This window comes from Sus scrofa, chromosome 3, assembly GCF_000003025.6.
Source record: "Sus scrofa isolate TJ Tabasco breed Duroc chromosome 3, Sscrofa11.1, whole genome shotgun sequence".
NCBI classification, from domain to species: Eukaryota; Metazoa; Chordata; class Mammalia; order Artiodactyla; family Suidae; genus Sus; species Sus scrofa.
Window position 1 is genome coordinate 30,439,618 of NC_010445.4, and position 23,939 is coordinate 30,463,556.

The 23,939-nt window shown below is 47.6% G+C and overlaps 1 protein-coding gene across 1 annotated transcript in view; it reads left to right on the forward strand.

The window, feature by feature from the left end:
* The window catches only part of CPPED1 (calcineurin like phosphoesterase domain containing 1), a 121,526-nt gene that overhangs the window by 76,893 nt on the left and 20,694 nt on the right, over positions 1 to 23,939 (forward strand). Inside the window, exon 3 of the mRNA NM_001243581.1 lies at positions 3,840 to 4,262. Within this exon, the coding sequence (NP_001230510.1) occupies positions 3,840 to 4,262 (423 nt within the window). The remainder of the gene's footprint in view (positions 1 to 3,839; positions 4,263 to 23,939) is intronic.

The window sequence follows — 23,939 nt, forward strand, 5'->3', positions numbered from 1 at the left end:
ACGGCAATGCCAGATCCCTAACCCACTGAGCAAGGCCAGGGATCGAACCCGCAACCTCATGGTTCCTAGTCAAGATTCGTTAACCGTTGAGCCATGATGGGAATTCCTGAATAAGTCTTTCTTTTGAAGTGCCCATTTTTCACTTTTCAGTGCATGGTCATTAGCTCCTTGAACCGTTTTTTGTGTCTGCCTCAGTCAGTATGTGAAGCATTGCGATGAATCTTTGGCAAAACAGTGGAAGACACTCTTCACCCCAGTGTATTATAAAGCCCTCGTCCTGTGGATCAGGACTTTATAATACACTGTGACCAGAACACTGTAATGAGAGGCAGCTCTCTGAGCTGGAGCACCAAGTTCAAGTTCCCCACTGGTCGTCAACTGAGCTAGTACACATACAGTTCTTAGAACAGTGCCTCTCAGAAACCCCCCCCCCCAAGTCAACATGAATGGAAGGAAAGAAGACATCCATGGGGTCTTTTAGAAAACTGGCTAAGGAAAATAGTGATGAATCAGCCTTGGTTCGTGGAGTCCCTTTGAGATGGTTTATCATGTTCAAGGCCATAAAGGATCCGTCCTTACTGGCAACCTCTTCACATGGGAAAAGAACTGACCAGTAGGGTCTTAGAGGGGAATGCGTGAGTCGGTACAAATGCCCACAGTCCAAGGTCTGCTCAGGAAGCAACATTAGATTAATGGCCTCTTCAAACCAGGACCAGTGAGGAGGCAGATGGGGGCTGTAGCCAAATCCCCAGCACCCCTGAGGGGAGGCTTCCTGCTCCCCAGTGCCAGGCAGGACCTGCTTCTCCTCTCACCTGAGCTCCTCCTGTGGGTCAGCCAGCCTTTCCCCAGCACCCACCCAAGGGATCAGGATCCCCTGAACCTTCTCTAGACCTTAGGATCCTGGAGCTAAGGATTTTTTTCTTTTTTCTTTCTTTTTTTTTTTTTTAATGAAAATAATACACAAGCTTTAAAAAAATTAATTCCCTTTTGTAAAAATTTAATTCTTGGAGTTCACATTGTAGCTCAGCAGATTAAGAACCCAACTAATATCCATGAGGATGCTGGTTCGATCTTTGGTCCCATTCATTGGGTTAAGGGTCTGGCATCTCCACAAGCCGCAGCGTAGGTCACAGATGTGGCTTGGATCCCAAATGAAGGCTATGGCTATGGTGTAGGCTGGCAGCTATAGTTCTGATTCAACCCCTAGCCTGGGAATGTCCATATGCCGTGGGTGTGGCCATAAAAAAAAATTCGTTTTCTAAGTGAAAATGATACATAAGCTTGGAAAATATGAGTAAGAAAGGAAAGAAGGAATCTTTAAAATGTAGTATAAAGGGTTTTAACCAAATGTGAAAGTCTCCTTCACTCCCCACTTCTGTTTCCCAGATTTAACCAGAGTTAACTTTTTCCTTTGTATTTTTCAAGACGCTCTCTCCATAATACACGAGCATGTGTGAGCCTTTTAAAAATTTATGTGTGATTTTTATTCCTCCTTGTCTTAGCTTTTTAATGTAATGCATAGACTTTTCCAGAACATCCGCATAGACCTACTTCTTTCTTTTCATTTTATGTATGTATCTTGTTAGCATTAAATATAAAAACATTTCCGTGAGATATGGGACTTCTGAACTCTTATCTGTCTAATAACATAGCTAAGAGAGTAAGGGAGCTCCACGCTTGGCCGAATGCCAGGGAGACGTGGATCGATCCATAATTACAGTGACACCTGACCCAGTCTCAGAAACTGATACAGATCAATAGGCCAAAAGCAAAGAATAAGGATGTAGGAGCCTTGGATCATCCCTTGAACAAGTCTGAGTGGAGTGGAAATATGAGGGATTCTGCATCCACAAGTGAGAGAATACAGGTTCTTTCTATGCTCACACGGGACGTTTGGAAACACAGGCATATACTTGGCTGTAAAGGAAATCTCACTACTGCTGTCTCCTTGGGGTTGTAATTTCTGACACGGCTTTGTCTTTTTCACCTTCTCCTGAGTTGTAGGGATTCAGTTCCTCTTTCACATCTGCCCATGGAGACCAAATTCCTCGATTTCTGCTTGATGGTCTCCTTTCTTAGCTATAACTGCTTCGTGAAGACTTTCCCGCTGTCCTTTTAATTCGTGACAAAGATGGAATGCTGGGTATATTTTTCATCTGCTTCTGGCAGGATTTTTCAGGAGCGTTTTTATCACCCCCTGCCAAGTTGGGCTGCACTCCTTCGTCATTTTTCTAAGGCTGTCTTTGCGGGATTGCAGCGTGTTCCTCCAAGCTAACAGGAATTACGTCCTTCCCCTGCTTTGCCTTTCTCAACCGTGTTAATAACATCTGATACAGATGGGTGTGCTTCTGTCATTTACTTGACAAATTATCTGACTCACCACTTTGAAAGGAAGGATTTGAGTCTCTCTGGCTCACAGTTCACCCCAGTAACGAAATCAGTACCTTATCCATAGCCGGTCCTCTGTAAATGTTTGTTGAGTAAATTAGCACCCCCCCAAAAAAAAGAATTAATCATTTCAATACCCATTTATTAAAGTTTTAATACATTATTCCAGGAAGTATCCAAATTACAAATGGAGGCCAGGAACCTAAAGGAGAAGGGAACCCATATGGTTCACAGCTCTTTGTCCGAGTGATCATCTCCATACGGACTCTGAGTGCAGGGGGCAGTGTGCTTCCCACGCAGACACTGGGCCCTGCACACTTACATGCTGTCAGTGGGGCATAACATGCCTCTTGCCCATATCGGCAGGGTTTGGCAGGATGCTCGTGCCCAGTGGATGTAGCCGCTCAGATTCTAAGACGTTTTCTGGTAAAGGTGGTCACATAGTCTCCAGGGTCATGTGTATGCTAAGAATCACTTATATAGCTGTCATCAGAGACTAGCATTCAGAGCTCGGTCGACACACCTCAGGGGTGCCCTTGATGACCTCTTGACACAGGGCAGGAAAGTCACAGCTATTTATACTCATTTTCTTTTCTTTTTTTTTTTTTTAACTTTTATCACAAAGCTCAAAACCACAAAAGAGGTTCTATTTCCAGAGCTATTTTTGTATTTTTATTTTTTCCCACTCTTCCTGCCCAGTTCACATCAATGGATAAAAATGCATTCACATCTTTTAAGCCTATGACAAAAATAGGGAAAGAACTCAAGTAGCACAACTGTAAGAAATGCCAATTATGAAAGGACTTTTTTTTAAAGCTTTCTGTTTTTTTATTACTTAATGAATTTTATTAGATTTATAGGTGTACCACAATCATTACAACCAAATTTTACAGCATGTCCATCCCAAACCCTCAGTACATCCCCGCACCCCCCAACCTGTCTCATTTGGAAACCGTAAGTTTTTCAACGGAAGGAAATTCAGCTTCACTAATATTCAGTCAGAATGAGCCTCCACCATCATTCAATCCAAAGCATTGTGTCAGATGGCTGCTTCCACATGGAATTTCTGCAGGAAGGGGGAGAGAGGTTCCCACCCCACTTGATTTGTTTTCTTCCCGCCCCTCCTTTTTCAGCCACTGCTGCAGCATATGGAAGTTCCCAGACCAGGGTTAAATCGGAGCTGCAGCTGCCAGCCTACACCACAGCTACAGCAACCCGGGATCCTTCACCCACTGGGTGAGGCCAGGGATTGAACCTGCATCCCCACGGAGAAAACAACGTGTTCTTAACCCACTGAGTCCCAAGGGGAACTCCTGATTTGCTTTTCAGGCAGGACTACTTTCTGCCGTTTCCAATGTTGAGTGGATTTGTAGGTTATTCTGTGTTATTTGATGCTAACGAGGGCATAAACAGACTCGGTCATTTTAGGGACATGACTCTCACTCTTCCAGGAACGCCCTGGCGGAAGGAGCAGACGAAGGACCTGCAGCGCGTGCTCAAGGCGGTGGATGGCGAGATCCCGCTGGTCTTCGTCAGTGGCAACCACGACGTGGGCAACATCCCCACCCCCGAGACCATCGCGGAGTTCCAGCAGACGTGGGGGGACGACTATTTCAGCTTCTGGGTGGGGGGCGTCCTGTTCCTCGTGCTCAACTCCCAGTTCCTGTTCGACGCCTCCAGGTGCCCCGCCCTGAAGCAGGCCCAGGACCAGTGGCTGGACCAGCAGCTGAGCGTCGCCCGCCGGCGCGCGTGCCGGCACGCCATCGTCTTCCAGCACATCCCGCTCTTCCTGCAGAGCATCGATGAGGAGGACGACTACTTCAACCTCACCACGTCCGTGCGGAAGGAGATGGCAGACAAGTTCGCCAGAGCAGGTAGCGCCTGGACCCCCAGGTGTCTAGGTGGAAGGGTGGTTCTGGAGAAGAGGTGGCCAGATCCTTCCCCTGCCCCTCTGCAGCCTGGCAAAGGGGAACGAGGATGGGACTTCGGGCGGAACTGGGTTCCAGTCCCAGCTCTGCCACTCCCTGGCTGTGTGGCCTGAGAGTCCTCATCTAAGGGAGGAATACACAGAGGATGCTCGTGGGAAGGATTCGAGCATCTTCTCTGGGGATCCAGTGAGCAGTAGCCTGGAAAGCGTTAGAACAGGCCCTAGCTGAGCCCTGAAGTTGTAGCTGCTCACCACTGAGGATGAGACCCTGCACCCAGGAGGTTGTGGGGGAGCGGGGCAGGATCTGAGTGTGGCTATTTGCGCCCCAGGTGGAGGAAGATGCCAGGGATATCTTTTCTCACCTCTGGGAAGCAGGCATTTGCCCAAGGGCAGGTGATACTTAAGAGCGAAACTTCTACCAGTTTGGGACGTAACCTGAGAAATCCTGGCGGGTGGCTGTCATGGGCAGGTGCTGGAGCCTCCTCAGTATTCCTTTAGTGAGTTCTCCTCCAGAATCAGGAGGTGAGGTCTATGTCGTTTGATCTTACCCTGCTGTGAATTTTAAGCTGATTATGCATGTGACACATGCACACGCACGTATTTGCACGTGCACACACACACAAAGAAGACACTCCCTTTGTAGAGATCTCCACTCTCGATGGTGTCATGTGCAATACCTGCCACCTGCCTTATTTCTCCTCCTGGCACCTGTCGCCTCCCTCTCAGGAGAAATGTGTGTTCTGAGCTGATTGCCTCCATCCCTCGCGACTTGGCAGGATTCCAGTTTTGACAAATCCTGTGTCTGGTCTTGGTCCCAATGCCTCCTTTCAAGATCTTTCCAGAGTGTCCTTCATCAAACTCTTCAAAAATTTAAATATATTCTGTGTTAGGGCCAGGGAGAAGGAGGTGGCCTGACCCAGTAAGTAGCAAGCATTCATTAAAAAAAAAAAAAAAAAAAAAAAAAAATCCTGACACTCTTTTCATCTTGAGCATTAAATGTGTTCACATTTACTTGTGAGAAGTACAATAAGCCCTTCTGTATTTTGGAGGCATTTTACAAAGAGCTTGCATAATTGGAGACATTTTCCAACTGTTCCATGGAGATGAAGTTGGAAAACTTCTATTAAGGCCTTTGAAATCATATGCCAGGCTTGAGTTGATGCAGAAAACCCGTTTTGGATGACAGGGAAATGAAGAGTCAAGATGGCATCAGCACCACCGCAGAGACTATTTTGTAACAGAGAATAATGCCGGAGAGAACATTTAATGCCCCTGAAATGATTCCTTTCATAGCAGATGTTAAATGGTGCACATGCCGTCCCCGTGGCTGCTCTTTGTTCTCTGTTCTTGTCAACCACGTCGTGGAGTGGCGGGTGGTTCTGGGCTTCCTGTTGTAGGATGGAGTGCGTGCTGCCATGAGCACCCCTGAATATTGAGACCTGGGGACATTTATAAAGAGAGAGCCCTCAACTCTAAGAGGGACTCTGGTGGGGGTGGGGTGGGACAGGGGATGCCTACCCACCCATCAGGAACCCCAGAAGGTGGCATTCCATCTGGGTGGCACCAGCCACATCCCCTCTTAAGCCTGCAGCCTCATGAGCTCAGGAAGAAATTGTTGGCACGCTTGGGGCTGGGCTGTGTCCTGGACTTGGGCTCCTATGGACCCAGCTCATAGATACCGATATCTGCCACCGGAATGTCATTTGATTAATTTAGAGCAAGATTGAAACCCTCTCCTAAACCCCAGCAGTGCAGTCTTTTCCCGGAGGCAGAGCCACCTGGAATGGAGGCCGAATTACAATAGGAGGTTTCTGAGCCTGAGACAGAGCAGGGCACCTAGCCCCGAGTTTTCTTTTTGCTCCTTTTTTTTTTTTTTTTAAATTGAAGTATTGTGGAATTATAGTCTTGTGTTTGTTTCAGGTGTATGGCATAGTGATTCAATATTTCTGCGGATTATACTCCATTATATTATATTGAGTGTAATCCCCTGTGCTTTATAGTATATCCTTGTTGCTTATCTATTCTATATATAGTGGTTTGTATCTGTTAATCCCAGTACCCCTAATCCATCCTTCCCCACTTCTGTCTCCCATTTGGTAACTACAAATTTGTTTTCTGTGTCTATGAGTCTATTCCTATTTGGCATATCCATTCATTTGTGTAATTTTCTAGATGCCACATATAAGTGATACCATATATTATATGTCTTTCTCTGTCTTATTTCACTGAGCATAATATTCCCTAGGTCCATTCATGTTACTACAAATGGCATTATTTTGTTCTTTTTTATGGCTGAGTAATACTCCACTGTGTGTGTCCAGCTGTCTGTTGATGGGCATCTGGGTTGCTTCCTTGTCTTGGCAACTGTAAATAATCTTATCAGCTCTTAATGGCATTTGTCTCATCTCCTCATTGCCCAGGAAGATGGATGTTTCATGTCCCTTTAATGCTGCCTCTTTCCTATCCCCTTAGCCTGTCCACTTCTTTGGGTCACCCTCCCCTTTCATCTGGGTCATAGCAGCTCTCAGTTGGTTCCCCCTCTTGCTCCTTTCTGGTCCGTTCTCCACCTATAGCCAGAGGGCATGAAGCCTCACAGCATCCACCCTTCTGAGGCCCCCTCTACCCTAGGTAAGGCCGGCTCCTTACCCTTCACCATTGTCTCTGCCTCTTCACTGGCCAGTGTGGCCTCTCATCTTTACCTATGAGGTGCCCGCAGCCCCCCTGCCACCCACTTTCTTCCTCAGCTTCCCTCCCCCCATCCCAGCATTTGTAAGTGTTGACTTGTCCAAAGTCCCCCTAGACTCTGAGCCCCCAGAGCACAGGGGAGGCCTCGCTCAGGCCTTTGCTCATGATAAACACTTCCTCCGCGTTTGTGGAATGAGTGAAGAATTGACCCTCTGACTCTTGCTCCCTCCCTCTCTGGGTGGCTGACCGGCCTAGCTCGTTCCTCTAATTAGCGGCCCTGCTCCGTTCCTCTAATTAGCGGCCCTGCTCCGTGGTGCGTCCCGAGTGTCGGGCACACATCACGTGACCTCCTGGTCCTTCCGTTTTGGGTGAGGCTGCTTCTCTCTGATCACATGCCAGCTTTCCAGGTTCCCGCAACAGCCGATTGCTCTCTCCCCACATGGCCCCCACTGTCCCCACCAGACACCACCTCACCTGTGAGTGGGCCGGCTCTTCTTGGCCGCTGGCCTTGGGCTCTTCACCTAGCCCTGCTGAGCAGATAGAAGCAATGAGAGCGGTGCCCTTCCTGCAGCCTCCTGTCACTTTGAGTGGCTCACCAAACCGATGCCCTTTGTTTAATACCTTTCAAACTCCGAACAAACCATGGGCAGCGTTGGGAAAAGATGGGGGTCAGACGTGGTCACAGGAGCCTACGTGACCTGCTAGGTTTGGAAGCACAGGGAGGTGGGCTCTCAGGGGGAACGCAGGCCCCCACAACTCAGGGATGCTGGAGATTGCTCAGGTCATAGCCACGTGATTCTTGAACTCATTTGGGAAAGCCAGAAGTTCAAGTGACATTTCGTTAAAGTCATTAACTTAAAGACCATGATCAAATTGGGGGTAATGATGACAGATGGTATTTAATACTGCCTCCAGCTTTTTTTTTCCCCCCCACAGCAATATTATTCCCTAATACTATTTCAGTCTCATTTATCTCCTTGTGCTAAAATGCCAGTACTCAGAAATATGTCAAAAGCTCATCAGGATATCAGGGTAGCTTTTAATTATGATAATTGTGTTGTTATAAAATATCCTTTTAAAGAGCACATCCCTCCTCAAGCCGCCGTAGAGGTAACACCCCGCTTCCTCCCAGCGAGCTGAATGAATAATTCTGAATCATTGTGTGGGATGAATAAATGATTTAATAACGAGCGTCAACAATCATCTCACATTGTTGCATTAATTTGTTAAATGGGATGAGGTAAAGGAGGAGGAGGGATGTTACCATACAACGGGCCACCGTGTGTGGGGATGCATTCTGTGAGGCAAAGCCTCCAGCTTCAGCGAGCTCAGGTTTCCTTAGAAACGGAGGCATTCGGTGTCTACTTTTGAGGCTCAATTTAAAAAAAAAAAAAAAAAAAAAAAAAAGCCTACCTCCTTTGTAGGATACAGAAACGCTGTCAATAGCCAGTACAAATAAACAGTTATCGGGATGGGACAGATGCACAGATCCGAAGCGGCACGGTTATTTTCCATCTTCTTTGGCTCTGCCCGAGGATAATCAATTTCATCACATCCACGGGAGGTAGAAATTGGTTTTCTCCCTAATTCACCTGATACCCCGTTGGAGTTGCAAAGACAGTAGGTAATGAAATGTTGGTCGAACCTGGCCATTGTCTCTGTCCCTCATGCCTTTTTCAGCAGCAGGTTAATACGTGACCCAGTTAATACGATTCCAATTTAAAAGCTCAATTTTAAAACTCAAAAGTCTGGCTCTTTAACTGACCCTGTTTCCCTTGATGTCCCGATAGCTTTTCTTTTTTCCATCTTCAACGTAGAGATTAGAACTGTGTAGTCGAAAGCCCAGAGCGAGTTTGGCAATTATGAAAAATTCCAATAAGTTGATCTTTCCTGTAAAAGCTAATGAGTAATTTCACAGAGTTATAGTTTCATCTGTGTTTATGCTTAAAAAAAAAAAAAAAAAAAGGTGTGCAAGAGATGTTAGCCCCGGTAGCCTTATAGGTTTAGAGTTTCAAAGTGTTTTTTTTGTTTGTTTGTTTTGTCTTTTTGCCATTTCTTGGGCAGCTCCCAAGGCATGTGGAGGTTCCCAGGCTAGGGGTCCAATCGGAGCTCTAGCCACCGGCCTACGCCAGAGCCACAGCAACGCGGGATCCGAGCTGCATCTGCAACCTACACCACAGCTCACAGCAATGCCGGATCCTTAACCCACTGAGCAAGGCCAGGGACCGAACCCACAACCTCATGGTTCCTAGTCAGATTCATTAACCACTGCGCCACGATGGGAACTCCGAGTTTCAAAGTTTTAAAGAACAAAAGAGCCTGGTTTCCAAGGTCTGCTTAACAGGGAAGATGAGGTATCCACTCCTCCTCTGACATTGAATTCTGATTTGTGGTAAAATTACCTGTTTCTTCCCGGAAGTGGAGTCCCAGCTATGTTCACCCCTGTAAGCCCAGCCCCTAGCCAGGACTCTCACATAGTAGCCCCTCAGTAAATGACTGTGGAATTGAATTAACTTGATTCACATCTGCTTAGCAGCATCACAGGCAGTATCCTTCATACCTCTGGGTTTGTATTTAGCAGCTGACTTTTGGATGGGCTTGCCGACCCCTCTGGAGGATGCACCGCCTCAAGAGGGGTCCGCAAACCTTCCCTGCAGTGGGTGGGACAGTAAACATTCTGTTTGCGTTGGTCTCCGTAGCATGAAAACAGATGCTAAACTGGGCACGACTGTGTCTCAGAAAAACTTTATACAATACAGGCAGTGTACCTGCAGGCCATAGTTTTCCCTTCCTTGGCTTCAAGAAATGTCCCCGGAGTTCCCGTCGTGGCGCAGTGGTTAACGAATCCGACTAGGAACCATGAGGTTGCGGGTTCGGTCCCTGCCCTTGCTCAGTGGATTAACGATCTGGTGTTGCCGTGAGCTGTGGTGTAGGTTGCAGACGCGGCTCGGATCCCGCGTTGCTGTGGCTCTGGCGTAGGCCGGTGGCTACAGCTCCGATTAGACCCCTAGCCTGGGAACCTCCATATGCCGCAGAAGCGGCCCAAAGAAATAGCAAAAAGACCAAAAAAAAAAAGAAATGTCCCTGATACAGCGTGATGTGCTTTCTCTCCCCTAAGACCTTGCCTAACTCCAGCATGCCTCTGGTGACCCCACTGTCACGACTCTGCCTGGAAGGAACCCCAGGTTCCTCAGTGGAGGGCACGCCTGGCTGAGGCTCATCTCGCAGGAGGCCCACGACATGGTGTGAGGGTGGGAGGGTTCCGGGGGGCACTTAAAATCAAATGTGTGGGTGTTTAATGTGTGTTAGAAAAAAACTATAACTAGTTCATCAAGTGAAGGAAAAGTGGGGCATTCCCGTTGTGGCTCAGCGAGTTAAGAATCCGGCATGGTATCTGTGAGGAAGCAGGTTCGATCCCTGTCCTGGCTCAGTGGGTTAAGGATCCGGCATTGCCACAAGCTGCAGCATAGGTCGCGGGTGTGGCTTGAATCCTGCATTGCTGTGAGCCGTCGGGGAGGCCAACAGCTGCAGCTCCGATTCAGCCCTTAGCCTGGAAACTTCCATATGCCTCAGGTGTGGCCCTAAAAAGAAAAAAACAAAAAGTGAAAGAGAAGTGGTAAGTGACAAATAGCACAGGTGGTTTGCAGGCGAAGCAGAGCTTGTGATGCGGTACCTGGGGGGACATGTTCACGAGGGCAGGGCAGGGCAGGTCATAGAACATCTCAGGTCAGTGGACAGGCTTTGGCTTCAGACAGACCTGGATTCAGTTCCTTTGGTGCCCCTCCCCAGCACCGTGGCCTCACATAATCTGCTGGATGTCTTTCTGCCTTAGTTCACTCATTTGTCAAGTGGGGGTCTCCACTTCATAGGGTTGGTGTGAGACACCTGTGAAGGGAGGGAGCTTAGCACCAGGGCCTGGGACGGGGCCTGTGCCTGACAAAGGGTGGTTTGTTGTTATCTGACCCTGGACCACGGTGTGAGCCCACAGAGGCAAGTGAGCTTAACCAGGCTTCCTCCTTCCCTTAGAGCCAAACTCCCCACCCCTGGGTGCTGGCAGGAGGGGGCAGTGTCTGTGAGGGTGTAAGGCAGGGAGGGGCACGTGGAGTTTGGGAACCTGCTTGCAGTTTGCTAATGTAACTTTATATACTGAAAAAGGAGCAATTAGCAATTCTTTTCAATTCTTTTTTTTTTTTTTTTATTTATCTTTTTTGGGCCACATCCAACAGCATACGGAAGTTTCTAGGGCTAAGGGTTGAATGGGAGCTACAGCTGCTGGCCTGCACCACAGCCATTCCAGATCCAAGCGGCATCTGTGACCTTACAGCACAGCTCACAGTAGCGCCGGATCCTCAACCCACTGAGGAAGGCTAGGGATTGAACCCATGTCCTCATGGATACTATGGTTCATTACCTCTGAGCCACAAGGGAACTCCAATTCTTTCAGTTCATTTACAAACTACAGGAAGTGTAGACAAAAACAAACAAACAAACAAAAAAAAACAAAACAAAACTCTTGGCCTGTGGGCTCTGCAGGAAGGTAGGCTGTGTCTCATGGAGTCTGAAAAGCTTCAGGGTGAATGAGGAATTCAGGGTCTTTTCAGTTTTATCAAAAGGGGATATTAATTTAAAAAGTTGGGAAGCACTAGACTAGATGGAAAATGCCTGTGGAATTTAGTGAGACAATTTGATTCTGCATTTGTTTTTGGAAAGCACCCACCTCACGCATTAATGTGTTAGCCTTGGAATGCATAATTTCATAGTCAGATTTTTTTTTTTTTTTGTCTTTTTGCCTTTTCTAGGGCTGCTTCCAATGGCATATGGAAGTTTCCAGGCTAGGGGTCTAATCAGAGCTGTAGCCGCCAACCTACGCCGGAGCCACAGCAGCAAGGGATCCGAGCCGAGTCTGCAACCCACACCACAGCTCACGGCAACGCCGGATCCTTAACCCACCGAGCAAGGCCAGGGATCAAACCTGCAACCTCATGGTTCCTAGTCAGATTTGTTAACCACTGCTTCACAACAGGAACTCCATAGTCAGATTTTTCTGAATCCAGCAAATGGGTCCACAGCAAATCTCGTCCGATGAAGCCCTCTGTTTAAAATGCACACATGCAAAAACTGTCTTCCTGGGCTTTTTTAAAGCATCTGTAGTATGCAGGGTTTCTGGGGGCCTATCAGCTGGAGGAAACTTTACCCTCTTTAATGTACGTATTGTCTTTAATTCATCTTCAAGGTTTGATCTGTTTTATGTTTTATCAATTCACCATAAAACATCATGCTTTAGTCATCTGATGTCTGTGTTTCATTCACTACAAACCAAGATAAAAGACCAACTGCGGAAGCTACATCTGGTGTGAAGTGATGGATTACACTGCTCACTTTGGAGGTATCCTTAACAGTTGGGCTAATTAAAGTTAAAATCAAGTCCTGATGGTAAATATTTATAAATTGAGAATCTGGCATGTGTAAATGTGTGCGGCTGGTTCCCAAAGTTAAGTCAGCATTTATCCATTCAAGAAAGAGCACGGGGACTGTGTTGGGCGCCCAGGATGGGAACTCACAAAACAGAGTGCTGTAATACCTCCCTCCAACAAAAAATTCCAAATCTCGTTGAAAAATCCCATTGCAACGTTTCAAAAAGGAGCCACAAGTGCATTGGAAACAGCAGTGTCTGTTTAAGTTTATGAAGTCAAAATGTCTGTCTTTTCTTTTTAGGTCATGTTTTTTAAATAGCAATGTCATTTTCAAATGAGCGGTGGGATTCCTTTGTAAAATTGAAAAATCTCTTGCTTAGCTAAATACTTATCTCCTATACTAGTTTGAGTTTTGTTTTTGTTTTCGATTTACTGAACTTGCTTTCATTTAAAAGGTACTTATCAGAGTTCCCGTTGTGGCTCAGGGGGTTGAGAACCCAATATGATATTGGTGAGGATGCAGGTTTGATCCCTGGCCTCGCTCAGTGAGTTAAGAATCCAGTGTAGCTGCAAGGTACAGCATAGGTGGCAGACGTGGCTCAGATCCCGAGTTCTTTGACTGTGGTGTAGGCCGGCAGCTGCAGCTCCGATTTGATCCCTAGCCCAGGAACTTCCCTATGCCACCAGTGTGGCCCTGAAAAGAAAAAAAACAAAACAGAACAAAAAAGGCATTTATTCCCACTGTGACTAACACTATAGATGAATATTTAGAATATTGCTACATAAAATGAGCTGGAAATTGCTTTTGTTTTGTTGTATAGTTTTACAGAACAGAAATGTTTGTATATTGATGATTCATTTGGAAGTAAAAGAGCAGTGCCTATTTGGGTAAAGCCCCCAATGTCCCCCATCATCACAGCCTGGGTAATGGTGATCGTATCAGCAGTAAACAGTGAAGAACCCATGCTGACAGCAGTAAGGAACCTGAGTCCGTTTCAGATTTAAATTATAGACACACAGGAGGAAGGAAAAGAACTCCTAAGTGTCTCCTTTGCACAAGGCACTCCCCTAAGCACCTTGGGAAATCCAGGTGAGGGGTCCCTGCTGCAATGCTGCCCAGAGGCGGGGGGCTGAGTCCAGGGCAGGTGTCCTGCTGCCTGAGCCACGAGCCTCCTGCTGGACCACCTGCCTGGGTGGGGCCCTGTGGTCTGTCTCCCTCCAAGGGCTTAACCTCTATTCCTCCATGATGCCACCGAAGGCAGCTAAAAGCAGGTTTTCTCCTGAAAAAGGCAGAAGATGAACAAGTTTCTTAGAGCCATGGCTCATGTTCAGTTCTTCCTTGCTCCCATGATTGTCACGAGAGCCTCCCCAACAGCCCTCAAGGTATCGGCGTGCTCACCCTTTTCCCGACAAGCAAAGACCTGGAGGCGGAATCACTTGTTCAGGTCACAGAGCTGGGAAGTGGGGATATAATAGCTCAGGTTTTTGTGGAGATTGGATAAGATAACCCAGTACCTTGGCACAGCATCAGGTTCCTGGGAAGTGCTCAATAATGATAGCGCTATTAGTATTATCCAGCGTGCTGTCATCGTGTTCATTATTTTCAGGCAAAAATATTTTTAAGGGACTCAGTGTCAGAGAAATTGATGTATGAGGAGCAAAGCTTCTCCTTTGCACAAGTTCGCACCTCTCACCCACTGCTGAGTGGCTGGAGTGTAGGAACTCAAGGCTTTCCAGACCCTGTTCTTTCTGCTACCCCTCTATTGTCACACCCGGGTCCCATGTCCCCCAGATGGCCCCACCCTATGCCACCAGTGGGTGCTAAAGACCACAGGGTAACCAGCATCCCCAAATACCAGTTTTACCGCAGAAGCCATTTGAAACACCATTAATATCACTTTCACATGAAATAATTCCCACATGTTAACTACTATACTGTAGGTGCTCTTCTGCGTGTACAGACAAGGAAACTGAGGCTCAGAGAGATGCGGCAGCTTACTCAGCCTCACGTAACAAGGAAGAAGCTGAACTGGGCTCCAGTCCCAAGGCTCTGGCCCTAGCCCCTTAATCACGCGAGTTGGGCAGAATAAGAGGGGCTGGACCTTTGTGTGTTGGGGCAGTTGCCACCGGGTCACCTCCCGCTCCACGCTGCACCTGCGTTTCCTCAGGGCTGCCCCTGGGGGAGGAGCCGGTCCAGCCAGCGCTGTCGGAAGGGGCCCTGCTGGGTGGGGGTCCTGCTGGGTGAGGGCCCAGGGAGTCTACTCAGGGTCTGGAGTTCCCTCCGGCCTCAGCAAGCAGCAGTCTTTTTTTCCAGGGTAAGCCCCTCAGCCTTTCCTTTCATCTTCAGTGGGTGGACTGTGCTTGCTGCAGATAAAGATACCTCTTGGAACAGGGAGGAACCTGTACCACCCCTGCAGACTCTGCTCCCCCCACCTCAGGCATACAAGTCCAGGTGAGCTTTGAGCTGAGGATTAGGGCACCAGAAAAAACTCACTGAAAAAATGGAGACTGGGAGTTCCCATTGTGGCTCAGCACAAACAAACCTGACTAGTATCCATGAGATTCAGATTTGATCCCTGGCCTTGCTCAGTGGGTTAAGGATCTAGCATTGCCATTGAGCTGTGGTGTAGGTTATAGATATGGCTCAGATCCAGTGTTGCTGTGGCTGTGGTGTAGGCCAGCAGCTGTAGCTCTGATTCTGCCCCTAGCCTGAGAACTTCCATATACCACACCTGCAGCCTGGAAAAAAAAAAAAAAGAAAAAAAAAGTGACTACAGCTGGTAGAAAATAGTGATTAAAAAAAGGTTGGTTTGAGACATTATCTTGAGCAAAGGATCACATTATGGCAATCAGTTTATTTCAATTTGAATTTGATTAAACATTGGTTGTTGCTGTACATATGCACCAACTCTTAAGGTGAAGAAAGAACCAAGTATTGACTTGGGTTTTCTTGGCTTAAATTTTCTAAAAGAGTTGTTTGACAGCATCCTGCATTTGACATTGGCAGCAGCATAATTGAGGGTCATTATTGTAAGAGAAAAAAGTATTTGCAGATTTCATCAGTTTTCTCAAGGATCTTTTTCTGAATCTGTCAGTAATCTGATTATTTCTCTTCTGTGTGTATGTGTGTGTGTGTTTATTCTGCCAGAGCCTTGTTTGTTGATGACTGCCCCATGATTCAGGCAGTTCCTTGGTGTGACTTTCTTCAGCTTTACACAAAGTCCTGTGTCTTTCGCCTGATTTGTGATTTAAAGGTGTGTCTGCCTGGTTGCACAGGCCAGAGGGAGGGGTTTTTAGTAGGGGGCTGAGTTTATAAGTAATTCATTCATTAATGTTTTCTTGTTATTCTCTTTGCACATAGCTCAGATGGTACCGTAGAGTTTTAGAAGCATAAGGTGATGCGATAACAAAGCATTATCTCATGGCATTAAAAATGTTCCCCAGGAGTTCCCGTTGTGGCGCAGTGGTTAACGAATCTGACTGGGAACCATGAGGTTGTGGGTTCGATCCCTGCCCTTGCTCAGTGGGTTAACCATCCGGCATTGCCGTGAGCTGTGGTGTAGGTTGTAGACGAGGCTCGGATCCCGCGTTGCTGTGGCTCTGGTGTAGGCTGGTGGCTGCAGCTCCGATTCAACCCCTAGCCTGGGAACCTCCATATGCCACGCCAAAAATAGCAAAAAGGCAAAAAAATAAAAATAAAAAAAAATAAAAACGTTCCCCAGACCGCAGATGTTTTCTGCCACGTGGACACACCATGTTCCTTGCACTCTTTTGCCATTATTACACACTTAACTCTTCCTGCTCTTTCTTTGTGATAAATACTACTGTTATGAGGTTCTTTATGCACAGACAGGCCCAAATCTTAAAATAAAAATGCTTACGTGGTTTTATTTATGAAGCAAATGCCTGAAATTGGTGTGGGCAAGGCCGGGCCTGGCCTGGAGTCAAGTTTTGAATTACAGCCGATGTGGGAGTTTTGGAGCAGAGACTTCCTGACACATAGATTTGTTTTTTCTTTCTTTCTTTCTTTTTTTTTTTTTTTTTTTTGCCACCCCATGGCATATGGAGTTTCCGGGCCTGCAACTTACACGGCCACAGCTTTAGCAACACTGGATCCTTTAACCCACTGTGCCGGGCCGGGGATCAAACCTGCATCCCAGCACTGCAGAGACATCGCAGATCCCGTTGTGCCACAGCGGGAATGCCTAGATTTGTTTTTAATATTTGAATTCCTCCGTCCTTAAATCACATTTGAAGATAGATAAGTACTTTGCTTGTTACCTGTTCGATGGGGGCGTGGTTTCCGGTAGAAGGTGAGTTGCCTTTACTTCATGACTATGGCTTCATGCAATTCTCTCCATCAGACGGGTACCCATTCAATTAATCCAGTAGATTGGGGTTTGCCTCCTCTGTGCTGAGCCCACTTATCATGGCAAAGACTGCTTTCATGGGAAAGGGAAAGAAATCTTCCTGTGTGATTGATCCAGTGTCCCTGTCTTCTTTTTTTATTATTATTAGAGTTGATTTACAGTGTGGTGCCAGTGTCTGCTGTGTGGCAGAGTGACCCAGTCATCCATATAAGTAAACATTTTTTTCTCATCTTCCATCATGTTACATCACAAGGGATTGGATATAGTTCCCTGTGCTGCACATATTTCCTGTCTTCTGATCAAAGTTCTTAACTTTGTTGAGGCCTCTGACCCTCTGGCCAGAGGTGCCCATTCCTTAGAAGTGACGCCAAGTGATTTTGGGACAGCAGGAGGCGGTCAAAGGGGATGTAGGCCAAAAAGGTATAAAAATTATATAATTTTTTCTTTCTTAAAAACTGTGAAAGGAGATCTTATAAGATGTTAATATTATGTGTGAGTGATAAAAATATAAATGTTTTATATACACGTATTTTTTTTTTAACCCATCTGAATCTTCTAAGATTCTCAAAAAAATGAAAAAGGAATAAGAAGAAAAGTCCCTAGAAGGAAGTCGAGGTCAGGGGTTGGCAGTTTTTTTTTTTTTTTTTTTTAATTACTCAAATGAATGTATCACATCTGTAGTTGTCTGATGGTGGCAGATTGTTTCTGTAAAGGGCCAGGTCATAAATAGTCTAGGCTTTCTGGGACAAGAGGCAAAATTGAAGACAGTACATAGATGCTTCCATAAACCTAAATGTAGCTGTTTAAAAAATGTAAGACGCATGCTTAGTTCACATACCTTAAAAGCTGTGGTTTCCCAGCCCCTGATCCAGGTACTTAAGCTCAGTCTCCATGGACACCTGTATTTAAGGCTACTGGTTACAGAGCCATCAATTACTTTCAGAAGATTATGCCACTTAGCATTTTCCACACCTAATCTCTTCTACCCACAAGTGAGAGACGGAAGAATCTAGGGGTGGAGGAGATTTTCTTTCTTTGTTCTCAGTTTGCATCTGCTAATAGCACCCTCTGCCTCTGGTGTGTGTTGTTTGTTTCTCACTTCCAAACTGCCTCGAGTTGTCTACAGACCTGGCTTAAGGTTACCCAGCTCCCTGCACCACCCTCCCCTCTGTGCCAGGCACAGCCTTAGGCTAGCGCTTCAGTCCTTTGAATGCTTGATGCCGGAGAAAGCAGTTTCCCAAGCCGTCAAAAGGATGTCAGACATTGCTGACCACACAAGATCTGCGGGAGTCCCACTGACCACCCCATCCCGGGAATGCCCTGCTACCTCTTGCAGTGTCTTGTAAGAGCTTCCAAAGGCCAACTTATGTTGAATTGAAACGCAGGTTACCGGTCACCGCAGAAGAGTTACTGTGCTAAAAAGAATGGGGTAGGGAGTTCCTGTTGTGGCTCAGCGGTAACAAACCCAACTAATATCCATGAGGACGCAGGTTTGATCCCTGGCCTCGCTCAGTGGCTTAAGGATCCGGTGTTGTCGTGAGCTGCTGTGTAGGTCGCAGACACAGCTCAGATCCAGTGTTGCTGTGGTTGTGGCATAGGCTGACAGCTGCAACTCCAATTGGACCCCCTAGCGTGGGAACCTTCATAAGCCGCAGATGCAGCCCTAAAAACCAAAAAAAAAAAAAAGGATAGGGTAGTGTCCCTTCCTTTTGGCTGTATTTAACAGGAAACTCCAACTGGCCCAGCTCAGAGAATAAGGAAACTTATTATCTCCTGTAGAAGGCTGGCAGGGGGTGGGGAAGGGGGGGTGTTCGGCTCTCAGGCTAAGCTGGGGACCAGGATCTTGCTCTGATTCTGCTGCTCCCCTGCCCCATGTGGTCCTTTCTTTAGTTTGGACCATCTCAGGTGGCTGCTGTGGCTCTGGGCATCGTGTTCAGACCTAATGATCCCAAAAGGCAGCAAAAGGGATACTGGCAAGGAGTCAAAACCTTCCCTGGGACCCCAAGCAGCCATCTCCCCGCAGCTCTGTACCCAAACCTGGGCCATAGACCCTCTCCCAGCCGCGTGGGTGGCCATGGGAAGAGAACTGCATCATTGCTGGCTCCAGGCATGCAGCCCATTACGTGCCGAGCAAAAGCAGGATCCCTTTAGCAAAGAGACGGGCCCAGATATGGGGAGGCAACCAGCAGTATTTCCCATGGCCAGGAAGAAAGAACCCATGTTCACACTTGACTTCAAAAACAGGACCGAAAAGTATCGCGTCCCCAATGCAACTTAGTGAGCCCTCTTTGGGGACTAAACACATCATCTCTGCAATGCACAGCTCCACAAGGGAGCTATTGCCCTCCCCCTTTTAAAATCGAGGCTGTTCAGGGAGGTGACGTAGCTTATCCTGTGGCGTTTAAGTGACAGATGAGACCCAAAGTCAGTGCTCGTTCCACTCTCTTGTTAGTAGTAAGATCAGGCCTCCTTTTATCAGGAACATGGCAATTCTTTTCGTAATATCAGAAAACACGGGCACTCCGTTCCTCCTTAGACAGTATTGGCAGAGGGGAGATTTAAGTTTCTCCTCCAGGACACCCACTAAAATACGGCTTCTGAGTTGCCACAAATTCACATATGCATTCACTGCCTGACTATCCATCCTCCAGATGATTTATAAAGCAGCAGCTCTGCTATATTCATTCCAGGGGTGGATATTTAGTTAAATAGACTTGGTTCACTGTCCTCATGGGCCAGTAGGGGACCCGAGGGTAGAAGTAAGAAATTGCAGGACAGAAGTTGAGGGATGTGCCAGGAGCAGGAGGAAGGAGAATCAACTCAGTCCAGCTTGACCAGGGAGATTTTCCCTGCAGTGTGGGCTGAGGCCAGAGCCTTAAAGCAGCCGGGCACGTGTCGGGCTCTGCACCGGAGCTGCTCGGTGACTAGACTGGGGCTCAGGTGTTGGATGACCAGGAACAGGAGCCAGATCCAGCCCCAAGGTGATGGAGAAGCATGGAAGGTTTTACATGAAATGAGGCAATCAGGGTTTGCATTCTAGAAAGATGCCCTTGCCCAGTCTGTCCAGGGTACATTTTTCTTTTTCTCCCTTTCCTGATTTTGTTCAGGACATACGTATGACAGGCTGGAAACACTCCTCTCCACACCCCCTCACACCTAGTGTGGCCACATGTTCCAGGCCTGGGATTTAGCAAGTGGGGCTTCCTGGAAAGCTTTTCATTGGCCCTTCCCTCTTCCTTGTGCTTGGAACTTGGACCTAATGCCTGGAAGCCCTGCAGCCGTCTTGCAGTCTTGAGGACAAGCCACAAGCTGAGGATGGTAGAACAGGACCGAAGGAGCCTGGATTCTTAACAAAATCCTTGAACAGCTGCACCTGCCCTGACTGCTCCGCCTCCTTTCTTTATATGGGATGGACAGCTTACCCTTTGCTTGTGTAAGCTCTGACAGCCTGAATGTCATCCTGACACATCTAGGGGCCGAAAGGCGAGCAGACCAGGTGGCCGCAAAGACCACCCTGAGAATAAAGAGAAGAAAGGGCTGTGGTTTAGATGGAGAAATGAATGGGATGCATGGCCTGCATCCCTGAAGCAGGTGGCTGTGTGCTGGCCCAGGGAGGCGCATGTGGAGGAGCAGGCACTGGGGCTGGAAGGAGCGGGTTGGCAGTACTTGCAGAGACATCAGGAAGAAGGGTCCTCTGCACAGCAGGAGAACTAAGTCTGGGCTGGGAAATGACTCGGGGATTACCAGCAGGTGGGGTGGCTGAGGTCCTCACAGGCTGTGGTCATCTGGGGAGCAGAGAAGGGCGTGGACAGCCCAGGAAAACTGCCATCTAAAGGGCTCGTGGAAAAGCACGCTCATGAGCAGGTGCATCTCTGCCTGATGGGACTCTTTCTTTCCCCAGTCACTAAACCAGAAACCTGCCTTTCCAAGGTCCTTACGTTCCCACGGCCACAGTGCTCCCCTTCCGGACCCACCCAGTCAGAGCCAGAGCACTTCTTCCCCAGTACATTTCATCTGCAGCACCCCATAACATCTCCCTTCCGTGGCTTGCCGCCACCTCTGTCTACCTCCGTGAGTATTTTTGGACGGATTTCCAATTCGATACATGAGCATGCCGTCAGTCAAAACAGCCTTTTTAATGAGCCTCTTGTCCTGACAGCTGTGTTTAAGATAGGCCATGGAAACCGGGTGATGGAAATCTAGAAAATTGTTCACTCTGGATTGGAACCTTCATGTGTGCCCCACGCTCCATCTCACACGCAAGCCTGGTGTCTTCTTTTAAAAATAAAGAGGAAATTATGAATAGCGAAAAAGATGTAATTTGTGCAAATGGAAAAAAGATCTTCTGATCAGATACTTAGAGAAGCATGAGAGGAAGGTATAATTATTGAACATCGCCTGAGAACGTCACGTGCAGCTTCCTGCCGGGTGACCTTGGGCAGGGCTCTGAACCTGGGGGTGGTTGATGTTAGTCCTACCTTCCAAAAGGAGAAAACTGAGGCTCAGAGAGGTTGGTGGACATGCCACACTCACACAGCCTGGCGGTTGCAGGCTGAGATTCAAGCCTTCATCCCCTGATCCTGTACCCCAAGCTGCCGCGACTTTTCTGGCAACCAAATATGAGTATTAATAAAATACAGCCATCTTCTTGCATATTCCACACAGGTTTTAATTTTCCATGTCACCAGGAAAGGGAAAAATTAGGCGTTCCTGCTGTGGCGCAGGGAGTTAAGAATCCAACTGCAGCGGCTCGAGTCACTACAGAGGTGCAGGTCTAATCCCTGGCCCAGCACAGTGGGTTAAAGGATCCAGCTTGGCTCTGAATCAGTCCCTGGTCTGGGAACTCCCATGTGCTGCAGGTGCGGCCATTAAAAAAAAAAAAAAGAAAGAAAGAAAGGAAAATTAAACTGAAAAGTTGAACATACCTCCCATGTAGAAAAAAAATCAAGGGAAGTGAATCTGAAGGTTGTAGGAGCGTTTTATATATATATATTTTTTGGCCGTAGTTCCTAGGCCAGGGATCAAACCTGAGCCATAGCAGTGACAACACCAGATCATTTAACCACTAGGCCACCAGGGAACTGTGGGGGCATACTTGATCCTCAGGTCCAGGTGGGGAAGCAGTGCTGCCCTGCAGTCATCCTTGGGGGCTTCAGACAGGAGAAGAATCGTCTCCCAGCAGCTCCGCTCTGGACCCAGGACTGTGCACACATGTGCTGCAAAGGCGGGGTGACGGCTAGAGTGGGGTGCAGTGGGTGGAGGGGGAGGTGATGTTCCAGACAGGAGCTGGGTCTCCACTGCCTCCAGGTGAGGGTGTGGTGCACCTGTCTCCACCCACTCTTCTTTGAAATTCCACTTCCATTCAGATTGAGCACAGCGCCCCAGCCCCTTCTCTGCCCCTGGGAATGGTAGTTTCATGCCCCTTCCTCCCACCTTCTTGTATATTCAGCCAGGAGGAGCCTTGGGAAGGGAGGAATATCATTTTTGTTGGTGATTATTTAGGGGAAGCAAAAGTGGCATTTACGGCTTTGTGGGGGGTGGGGGGCACACCTGCAGCATGTTCCTAGGCCAGGGATCGAACCTGTGCCACAGCTTCAACCAGAGCCACAGCTGTGATAAAGCCGGATCCTGAACCTGCTGTGCCACAGGGAACGCCTACAAGGCTATTTTTTTAGGGGACAAAACTGGCTGGGAAATTTCAAACTAGAGAAATCTCCTTGCCCAACTCTAGCTCATCCTCTATAGAGAAAAGAAATCTCTTGACCTTGGGTGAAGGTCATTTCAATAATTGGGCCATTACTTCCTCCCCAAGCAAAACAGAGAGAGAGAGTCCAGAGAGGAGGCTGTGAATCCTCAAGACAAGCCAGATGCCTCGCGGCTCGCGGACCGCACATCTGAGCAGATGCCTGAGGGGACCAGGTGTCTGCCCCTTGTGCCACATCCACAAAAGGGAGGCACGATCCCCAGGTTTCCAGCGGTGGCCCAGCCCACCGCTTCTCCTGGTAGTGAAGTCTTCGCCAGCCTTGGGGTTCCCTTCAGAAGATCGGGGTCCAATTATTGTAGCAGATAATGCCTTTCCCCAACCCCACCCGGTCGGAGTCACAGAGGCAGGGCTGCCTGGCTTGGGAGCTTTCCAAGCTGAGGGAGTCCTTCCGGTGCTGATGACCCTGCAGCAAACAGGCCCAGACAGGCCGTCCCCGGAGAGCTGGCTGTGGGGGCTGGGCATGGTGGTGCCTTCCTCCCCGGTGGGTGGCGGCCCCTGGGCCCCCCAAGGCTCTCTGAGGAGCTACACTGAGTGTCCCCAAGTACCTGGGCAGTCGCTGGAGGGCTGGAAGCCTCTGGAGGCACCAGACTCACAGCTTAAAGCGTAGAATGATCATCTGACTGCCTAGATTTCACACACGGCAAATACAGTTTTCAGGTAGCTCTGAGATAGAGCTGCACGTCCTGAGGGGGACAATTAAAAGATAGATTGTTGAGGGAATAAAAGCAAGCTGTAAATCCGTAGATATCCCATTTTTTGTGAAATCACATGTATTTGTGTACCTGTGTTTCTATAGACCTGTATCTAACATCTGATATATTACTATAGACATTTAAATTATCTGAACAGTACACGCTGAACTCCTAAAATGGAAAAGAGATTTCAAGACATTTCTCTCCTCCTTTAAAACAAAATGCCTTGTATTTTTACAGTATTTGATTTTATTTTTAGCAACATGCATTGTTTTTTAGAAAACAAAAAAAAACAAATTTTTACTCAGAAATGTCTTCAAGCTTACGAAAGAGCTGCAAGTCAAAAGAACCCTGTGTTCCCTTTACCCAGATGTATCTGGCATTTTTCCCCAGTTGCCTTACTCTCTTATTATTTGCAAGAGATATTGCAGATACAGTTGTTCCGATCTATTTGAGAGTAAATTGCACGCATCGTAGTGTTTTCCTTTCTTTACACAAAAGGTAGGCTCCTTTGCACATGGTTATTATTATGCTTTTCTGCACATTATTCACATTTTTCTTTGCAGTCATCCCCTATCGGGTCATGGAGATGGCCCTCCATTTTTTTTGTTTGTTTGTTTACCAGCTGCGTGTGTTACGATCGTTTACTCAGCGGTTCTCCTAAGGCATGCCTTGCTTTTGAAGGCAGAAAAGCAGAGA